The sequence below is a fragment of the Aptenodytes patagonicus genome, chromosome 15, assembly GCF_965638725.1.
Source record: "Aptenodytes patagonicus chromosome 15, bAptPat1.pri.cur, whole genome shotgun sequence".
Classification (NCBI taxonomy): domain Eukaryota; kingdom Metazoa; phylum Chordata; class Aves; order Sphenisciformes; family Spheniscidae; genus Aptenodytes; species Aptenodytes patagonicus.
This window is the reverse complement of record NC_134963.1, coordinates 9,159,967-9,169,745: the sequence shown is the minus strand read 5'-3', so window position 1 is coordinate 9,169,745 and position 9,779 is coordinate 9,159,967. Positions and strand designations below refer to the sequence as shown.

General features: G+C 46.6%; 1 protein-coding gene across 1 annotated transcript; it reads left to right on the top strand.

Moving 5' to 3' along the window:
• Positions 1 to 137: 137 nt before the first annotated feature.
• TFIP11 (tuftelin interacting protein 11) lies at positions 138 to 9,225 on the top strand. Its single transcript, XM_076353266.1, has 12 exons — positions 138 to 380; positions 846 to 999; positions 1,683 to 1,839; positions 2,374 to 2,501; positions 2,987 to 3,139; positions 3,953 to 4,462; positions 5,178 to 5,284; positions 5,521 to 5,689; positions 5,894 to 6,137; positions 6,811 to 6,953; positions 7,218 to 7,383; positions 8,771 to 9,225. Exons 1-12 carry the CDS (start codon positions 184 to 186, stop codon positions 9,124 to 9,126), a joined length of 2,484 nt encoding a protein of 827 aa, XP_076209381.1. The 5' UTR covers positions 138 to 183; the 3' UTR covers positions 9,127 to 9,225.
• The last annotated feature ends 554 nt before the right edge of the window (positions 9,226 to 9,779 follow it).

Below are 9,779 nucleotides of genomic sequence, written 5' to 3'. Positions count from 1 at the left end.
GCGTGGCTCAAGCGGCGCCCCGGCGTGCGTCACCGGAAGGAGACGGTTCAGTTCCGGGCGGCAGCGGCGCAGTCGGGACCGGCGGGAGGAGCGGAGCGGAGCGGGGCCGGGCCGGGCCGGGCCCGGGGGCACCGGGGGCACCGGGGTGTCCGCGTGTGGGCCGGGGGGGTGTCCGCAGGCGCCATGTCGATGTCGCACCTGTACGGCACGGACGGGGAGGATGGCGTGGAGATGGAGAACTTCGAGGTGTCGGACTGGGACCTGCAGAACGAGTTCAACCCCCACCGGCAGCGCCACCGGCAGAGCAAGGAGGAGGCCACCTACGGCGTGTGGGCCGAGCGCGACTCGGACGAGGAGCGGCCCAGCTTCGGCGGCAAGCGGTACGGGCCGGGGGCGGGGGGGAAGGGGCCCCCGGGCCCGGCCGAGCCGAGCCGAGCCGAGCCGTCCCCTCCCCTCTCGCCCAGGGCTACGCGTCTGGCGGCCCCCGGTTGTGCCCCGCGTGGTGGCTCTGCAGAGCCGCGTGGGCAGGGCTCGGGTGGCTGCCCCGTTTCGTGGTGGTTTTCGGGCTGCGAACGCCCTCCTGAACGGCCCCGCCTGGGACTGGGGCTGCCCTCGGGCACGCAGAGCTGCCTCTGCGGGGAGTTCGCGTGTGCAGGCGTGTCCCTGCTGCCCGGGGGGAAAGAACGGCTGTCTCCTGGCAAAACCAGTGTGAAACCGCTCGTCAGTTTTTAAGATTTCATTTTAAGGGGGGGGGGTGTCTAAGGCATGGTAGTCCCCGGACTTGTCTGGGAATGCGCACTGGTCCACTGGAACAGAATTCACTCACGGGTCTTGTTCTGGTGTAGCTCTAGGGATTACTCGGCCCCCGTGAACTTCATCAGCGCCGGGCTGAAAAAGTCGGCGGCTGAGGATCTGTCAGAAGAAGACTCTGATGAAGATGAAAAGCCTGTTAAGCAGGAAGAAATCCCTAAAGAGTTTGTGCCGAAGAAGTTAAAAACAGTGAGTTATCCAGGAAGTTTTCAATTCTGTGTAACGTATTTATGAAACTTAGGCTGAAACAATAATAGAGCACTAAAGAAAAGAAGAAATAGTTAAAACGAGAGAACCACACGTGACAGTGTGCAGTTAAGGGAGGTATTTTCTCTGTCTGTTGGAGCTATTCTGATGTATCGTTGTTTGTCCTTGGGAACATCAGTCTTTTTGGGCCCTTTTATCTCCCTTAATATTCCCTTTGGTCAACTGAGGTTAAAATAAAAGAACATCCATGGTTTACTTCCTTTCTTTGGGTAACAAAAATTCCAAAGACTTTTTAATCTTACAGAAGAGTATGACAAGTCTGAGCGTGGTGTAGATTAAAATTAAAGTTCTTATTTTCAGTTACCAAACACAGAAAGAATCAGGAATCAGCTTCAGCTAAAGTCAGTGGTGGAGCCTAATAACTGGTAGCTTGTCACTCTAAGCTCGTCAGGCCTCTCCTTTTCTATCTAAGGAATTTCAGGAAAGTCCTTAGATCTCAGGCAACTTACATGGATGCATGAGTCATGACATAGTGAGCTGTGCGGTGTGGTGACAACTGAATTGCTTCTGGGAAGAGCTTTCCTTTTGAGTGAAATTATGCAGAGCTTGGTTATTATGGTGCCTTAATATTGTGTGGGGGGTTTTTTGTTTATTTGTTTTAACAGGGTGGTAATTTCAAGCCTAGTCAGAAAGGCTTTGTAGGGGGGACAAAATCTTTCGTGGATTTTGGCAGCTGGGAGAGACACACTAAAGGAATTGGGCAGAAGCTTCTCCAGAAGATGGGTTACGTCCCTGGAAGAGGTCTCGGGAAGAATGCTCAAGGTACTGTGGTCGCGCGTCTGGTTGTTTATTGTTAACGAGTAATTTGGAGAGAGATTGGATTCTTTAAAGGACTGCCATCTCCAGGTGGCTTACGACTTCATTCTTGTTTTCTTGCATCTCTTGCAAGTGAACTGCGTCCTCATGATAAGATTCAGTTCTATTTAACTTAAAATAGACCAGTTTTATGCTCTTCTTATTTTGCAAGAGAAAAAGAGAGAGAAGTAAGGGAGATAAATTCCAAAGGTAGTCAGCTCACAGAAAAGGAGATGTTGTTTTATGTGATAGAATAAAAAAGCAGTGAAATGTAGATGTGAATAATACTACGCTTTGGTTTTTTTGGTGTGTGCTGGAATTAAGTGATTTTACAGCCACTAAGAAATTAGTGAAGTGGTAGAAGATACCATGGCGATAGAGGCAGAATACCAGGCTGGATGTTTGTGCTGATTTGATAACTTGGAGTACTGTAAGAAAAACACTCGTCGTTCTCTCTCAGTAAACAAACTGCTCCTTCTGATCTAACTACCGTCCTTTTAGGTATTATCAATCCAATTGAGGCCAAACAAAGAAAAGGCAAAGGAGCTGTGGGGGCATACGGCTCTGAAAGAACCAGCCAGTCTTTGCAGGACTTCCCTGTTGTGGACTCGGAAGAAGAAGCTGAGGAGGTATTTGTATGGTTCTTGGTATATCTGCTTCCTTGATGTGTTGTATGTACAAAATTCAGTTCTGGTATCAGCTTCTGTGTCATAGAAAACTGTTTGGGCTCATTTTAGATAAGCTAAAGACATAGCGCGTGAATTTCATTTAGACATATTTTTCTCATCACTGTAATGTTCTTTTTGTTGTTTCTGGCTCAGTTTATTCCAGTAGTCTTGCTAGAACCCCACCTTCAAACAGTTCCCCCAGGTAAATAGTCTGTCTTTTGTCTAAAGAAAAGAAAGATCAGAAACGTACTGCCGGCATTGTGAATAGGGCGGTTGATGGGACCGCAGCATCTGAGCCAGTTTGTCACTGAGCTTTACCGCATTCCCAATTATTTTGCTGTACAGCGTTCTTAACTGATCTGATGGTTATTTTCCTGCAGAAAATAGAGGCAAATTTGGGGCGTGACAAAGAGCGGCAACCACAGCTCCTCTTTGTTTTTGTTTAGGAATTTCAAAAAGAGCTCAGTCAGTGGCGGAAGGATCCTAATGGAGGCAAGAAAAAGCCCAAATACAGCTATAAGACAGTAGAAGAACTGAAAGCCAAGGGTAGGATCAACAAGCAGCTTTCAGCCCCTCAGAAGGAGCTGTCTCAAGTCAAGGTAAGGTGGGTTATCCAAGAGGTGGCATCTCTGGGAAACAGTTTGTCCGCTTTGGTATTGTGAGTGCTTTTTAGCCATCGGTAACCTTAATAGAAGCTGGTTCTAAGAACTGCCTGTCTGCAGCCTCGTGAAAATCAAGGCCTCAGACTCATCACTGAATCATGTAATAGGTCACTGTGTCGCCTCGGACATTGGATTTGTTTTTAAGCAACTTCTTTGGCCTCAGGAAAATGCAAATTAACTTAAATGTGGAGGTTTTTAAATTGCAAATCAAGTTTAATTGTTTCATGTTTGTCATAAATAAAATGCTCATCTACTTCTGAAAGCACAGATGTCCTTATTGGGATTGTGCAAGTAAGCACATAATTTGAGCCATCTTCTACATAAAAGGGATAGTAAGGGATTTGTCTTTTATGCACTTAATAAAATTATTCATCTAAAATGAACATGTCTTTAAAAAAGTATAAAAGTACCGAAGACTTCCATGCAATAATGAATAGTATACTACTTGCATTGTAACTGCTTGTAGAATTACTCAGTGAAATGGTAAAACTGAGATCGGAAGAGGAGTCTCTTCCAGCTCTGATTCCAAACTGTTTCTTATTCATTCTAACTCCTCATGTCTGGAGTAGGCCTGTTTAGAGGTAATCGCTAGTTGCCTCACTCAGAATACCTCAGTGTATTAGTAGCTTCCTGGAGTAATTAAGGTACTTGGAAATCTCCAGTTTTCAATTTGGAGTCAGGGATTTCCTCCTTTTTTTAAACATGATATGCAATTTTTTTTAAGACATGTTTGTTCTTGTTTGTTGGAAGGTTATAGACATGACGGGCCGGGAGCAAAAGGTTTATTACAGCTACAGTCAAATTAGCCACAAGCACAATATCCCAGATGACAGTCCTCAGCAGCCACTGGGCAAAGACTCCAAGCCCCAGGGATTTGCCTTGCCTGAGCTGGAGCACAACTTGCAGCTTCTCATTGACATCACAGAGCAGGAAATCATCCAGAACGACCGGCAGCTGCAGTACGAGAGAGACATGGTTGTCAACCTGACCCATGAGATACAGAAGATGTCTGAAGTTCTCTCGCACGAGGAGACGGCAATTAACAATCTCAGCAAGGTGCTGGAGATGGTGGAAGAGTGCGAGAGACGGATGCAGCCCAGTTGTGAAAATCCCTTAACCTTGGATGAGTGTGCAAAGATTTTTGAGACGCTGCAAGACAAGTACTATGAAGAGTACAGAATGTCTGATAGGGTAGACCTGGCAGTAGCAATAGTCTATCCTCTCATGAAAGATTACTTCAAGAACTGGGATCCCCTCAAGGTGTGTATTAGTTTGATTTATCTGCAGTTCTTACTTGATAGCTTAAGTAGTCTTTATTATCTTGACTCCCTCCCCCCATTCCTTGTCCCAAATTCCTATCAGTCTGGAAAGAAAGAGGAAGAAAAAGCGCCTTCCTCTTGCCTGGCAGGGGAGAGGAAGGTTCCAGAGAAAACCCCCAGCGTTCATGGCAGAGTGAGATAAACGTGTGCAAAAAGGTGGACCCACTCTGCACCCACTCTGACATTTGCTGCGACTGAAGGCTGCCGTTCTGTAACGTGGCTAACAATTTAGGAGCTTGAAGGTTAAAATCAATCCCTTTCATGGGTGTTGGGAAGAAAAAGCAGATGAAAGCTAAGTCTCTAGTCCTTGTTTTTTAGCAAAAGCAGGAGAGGTGTGTCTTTCAAGTAGTCAGATACGTGCTGTCTATTCTTAATGCCATTTTGGCTGTGATAGGTAAGAGTCTGAATTCTCTTTGTACACCTGAAAAAGTTCAGACTGTCCTATTCCCCCCACCCACCCCTGGAGGTACGTTAAATCCATAAAGTGGGATCTTCCTCTTGTGGGGCTTGACTAATCACAGCTGTGAGCTCCTAGCTTGCCTTTGAGTGGGTGAGAAAGCTGTCGGTAGCCGGGCATACCATCAGCCTGCTCTTTGTAGATACCAGCTGAAATTACTGAAAAAGGATAAAGGCTGCTCATGCCTTATCATTTCCAGGACTGTACGTATGGCACGGAGATCATAGCCAAGTGGAAGAGCCTTTTGGAAAACGATCAGCTGTTATCACACAGTGGGCAGGACCTGTCAACAGATGCTTTTCACAGGTAAAGAGCAAATGAGTTGTACCTTGTGCAGCATCTTCAAGTGCTGCTTCTTCAGAGATGGAAAAGAACAGATACAAGCGTGCTTTCCAGATGATTCTCTTGATGTGTCTGTTAAAATCCAGCTGTCAGCTATATAAAAAGAAGTAGCTTTTAAATAACAGTTACCATTTGGTTTATTTAGGCCTGGGGCTATAGCTTTAAGCTTAACTTTGACATTTCCCCCCTCCCCCCCCCAGACTGATGTGGGAAATCTGGATGCCATATGTCAGAAACATAGTGGCGCAGTGGCAACCGAGGAACTGTGGATCAATGGTGGATTTCTTGGATAGCTGGGTAAACGTTGTTCCTGTCTGGATACTGGATAACATTCTGGATCAGCTCATCTTCCCCAAGCTACAGAAAGAGGTAAGACGAGAGGGCTGCGTTAGAATGAAGCTGTGTTCTGAACCAGTATTTGAATTTCAGTCAACTAGAACTTCTAAAATACCTGTTTGCTGCCTCTGCTGATGCATTTAGGAGTAGGGGGGTTGCATTATGGCTCTTTTTGCATCTGGCAAGACTTACTGCTGATGGCTGGACTTACCTTAATCTTTTCTGTTTTACCTCAAGGTCGAAAGCTGGAATCCTTTGACAGACACAGTCCCAATCCATTCGTGGATCCACCCCTGGCTTCCCCTGATGCAGGCACGATTAGAGCCGCTGTATTCTCCCATCCGAAACAAGCTGGCAAATGCACTGCAGAAATGGCATCCCAGTGACTCCTCTGCCAAACTTATCCTTCAGCCCTGGAAAGATGTGTTCACACCTGGGTCATGGGAGGCTTTCATGGTCAAAAACATCGTGCCTAAACTAGGTGAGACAAGCCAAACGGTGCTGAATTTCTGGAATCTGCTTGTTGCCATCTCCTCCCTTACACCTAAAAAAGATAGGTGTTAATATGGTTGCCGGTGTTACTTCAAAGAATATTATTAGGAAGTTTAGATCAAGCTTGCATCTTCTTTTCTGCTACTAGTACCGTGCATTTTTGTCAGAGGCAGACATTTTAGAAAATATGGGGAAGTGCTTGGATTATTCTCAATGTTTTCTGTCTTACTCTTCTAAATCATCTGATTCCTCTGGTCTTCAGCTGACAGGAATATCTGCTAGCTGTCAGATAGTATCAAGCTATAAAATACCTCTCTGTTACTCCTGTATTCTTTGGTCTATGCTAATGCTTTCACCGTGAGACTTTTGTAATTCACCATTCAGCTATGCAAACTGGCTAAAAGGCTCTGTAGTCTTTTTTAGACTACAGTCAAACGTTTTAAGTTTCTCAGTTCTGGCAGCAAATTGTAATCACTGGAAATGGAAGCACGCTGTTTCGGTGGCAGGGGTCAGCCAAACAGTTTAAAGACCCCGAATGTCCCTTAGGGTAATATGCAACACAAGCGCTCCTCAAATCATCTGTGTTGCTAGTGAAATAGGTCAGGGCACTGATAAAAACTGTGAGGCAAGTTCTTTTCTAACTCTTCTCCTCCTTTTCCCAGGGATGTGTTTGAACGAACTCATCATAAACCCTCACCAGCAGCACATGGATGCCTTCTACTGGGTGATTGACTGGGAGGGGATGATTTCTGTCTCCAGTCTTGTTGGGCTGCTGGAGAAACACTTCTTCCCAAAGTGGCTGCAGGTGAGAAACTATCAAGGCTGAGTAAACTGGCTTGATTCACTGTGTTTTAGTGACTCCTGCCTAGCAATTGCTGCCCCAGTGCTGAAATGGTTTAACTACCAAATGGGGTGATTTCCACTCATAGCTCCATACACATCAGAACAGACTGTTTCCTAATACTGTTGCGGTCCTTTCTTTTACTGAAAGCTCAGTAATAAGTGATAAGGACTCTCTTCCATAAATGTACCTGTCCTACTGCATTTGATCTGTCATGTTGTTTTGCAGGTGCTGTGCTCTTGGCTTAGTAACAGCCCCAATTATGAAGAGATTACAAAGTGGTACTTGGGTTGGAAGTCCATGTTCTCAGACCAAGTGTTAGCACATCCATCGATCAAAGACAAATTTAATGAAGCTCTTGATATCATGAACCGGGCTGTCTCTTCCAGTGTTGGTAGGTGGCTTATGGTGATGGCTCCGCTTACTGTGATGGCAGTACAGCAACGTTTGGTTCCTGTGAGTCTGCATTTAGGCATGGCCCGGCTAATCAGCATTGTAGCAGCTCCCATGAGCAGTGAAATTCAAAGTGTGTTGTACCTTGCTGTGTCCATAAATAACACCCCTAAGGTGCTACTTAATAATTGTCTGTGCTTCACTGAAGCAGAAAAAGATTTTGGTTTCTGGGTGCCAAAAAGGACTGTTGTGCTTTAACCTCAGCCAGCAACTGAGCACCGCACAGCCGCTTGCTCACCCTCCCCCCCCCCGCCCGGTGGGATGGGGGAGAGAATCAGAAGAGTAAAAGTGAGAAAACTCGTGGGTTGAGATAAGAACAGTATAATAATTGAAATAAAATAGTAATAATAACAACAATAATAAAAGAATATACAAAATAAGCGATGCATGATGCAATTGCTCACCACCCGCCGACTGATGCCCAGCCAGTCCCCGAGCAGCGGCCCCCCCTGACCAGCTTTCCCCCAGTTTCTGTACTGAGCATGACGTCCCATGGTACGGAATGTCCCTCTGGCCAGTTGGGGTCAGCTGTCCTGGCTGTGCCCCCTCCCGGCTTCTTGTGCACCTCCGGCCTTCTCAGTCAGTAGAGCATGGGAAGCTGAAAAGTCCTTGACTAGTGTAAGCACAGCTTAGCAACAACTAATTAACAACATCGGTGTGTTATCAACATTGTTCTCATGCTAAATCCAAAATGCAGCACCGTACCAGCTACTAGGAAGAAAATTAACTCTAGCCCAGCCGAAACCAGGACAAAGTGTTATGTTTATTTCTGTGGTAAAATGATACAACTACAGGCAAGTGTTGCACAAAGAGGAATTCACCTATGGAGAAATTTCTGGCACGGTCCTCGTGCAGCCACAGAGTGAACTGGGGCTGATAGCGAAAGCACTCCTGATGCAATGCTGCTTCCTGCAACGTGGTACTGCTCCATCCTTAGCCTGACTTTGCAGCAGTAGCCGTTTGTAACCCAGCGGTGGCCTGTGGAGACCACAGCCCAGGTTTTGGCTTTGAGGAGTATTTTTTTGTTGTTCACATTTTTCCCTTTGCCAGTAGCAGTGCAGCATCCTCCTCTCCTGTGCGTGCTCAGATACAATTTGGGATTGTAACAAATCCTGTTGCTTCTACTGCAGTTCTCAAATTCACCTAGCTAGTCTATGTTGTATTAGCAATAACAATATAAAACTTAATGAATTAGAATGTGTAAAGGAGGTTTCAGAGCATTATTGATTGACTTTACTGTATGTGTCCTGGACTGGAAGTTTACCCGTAGACCTTCCACCAGAAACGGACTGGGACCTTGTTTTCACATGTTTTGTCTCTCCAAACAGGTGGGTACATGCAGCCAGGCGCTCGAGAGAACATCGCCTACCTTACTCACACCGAGCGGAGGAAAGACTTTCAGTACGAAGCCATGCAGGAGCGTCGGGAGGCTGAGAACATGGCCCAGCGCGGCATCGGCATGGCCGCCAGCTCTGTGCCAATGAACTTTAAGGACCTAATTCAGACAAAAGCAGAGGAGCACAACATCGTTTTCATGCCTGTGATTGGAAAGCGGCACGAAGGGAAGCAGTTGTATACATTTGGGCGGATTGTCATTTACATCGACAGAGGCGTTGTGTTTGTACAAGGAGAAAAGACTTGGGTGCCAACCTCTCTCCAGAGCCTCATTGACATGGCTAAGTGAGGCCCCCGCTTCGAACTGTGAAGACCATCTTGCTAATATTTTTAGTGTAACTGTCTTAGAATAAAGAAGCTACAGATTTGTAAATAGAGTGAAACCGTAGCTGTATGTCAGGGTTTTTTTTCTTAGAAGAGCTGTTCAGGCACTGTCAAGAGATGAAATCACGTGTGGAAGTCGGTGCCAAGGGAGGAACAAGCAGTTCCGATGCTTGTGTAATTGCCACCTGTGACAGAGGTTTATCAGCAGGTTAGGAGGGACCATGGGAGGTGATTCTCTGCTCCAACAGCAAATGAGCGAGGGCTGGTCTAGCTGAGTCCTGAAGGTGACAGAGATGTCACAGCTCTGGCAGCGAGTTACTGTCCTACTGTCCCAACAACATCCCTCACCCAGTGGGCTCCTCTCTACCACGCACAGCTGGGACTTGTCCCACCTCTCCCTGGGTGTGCTGGTGGCTCCTTCAGCCTGGTGCCTGCCCACAGGCCATCAGCTGACCAGGGTGCCCTCTCTGCCCTGTCAACGCAGAGCTGGAAGGGGGGAGATTTTTTCCAGCAAATTCACAGAACGTGTCCTGTGGGACCGCAGCAGTTCAGGGCACAGAGGTGAGGGAGGGAAACAGAGGCTTTTTGTCCCTAGAGGGAGATGACCTGATTCTTCAT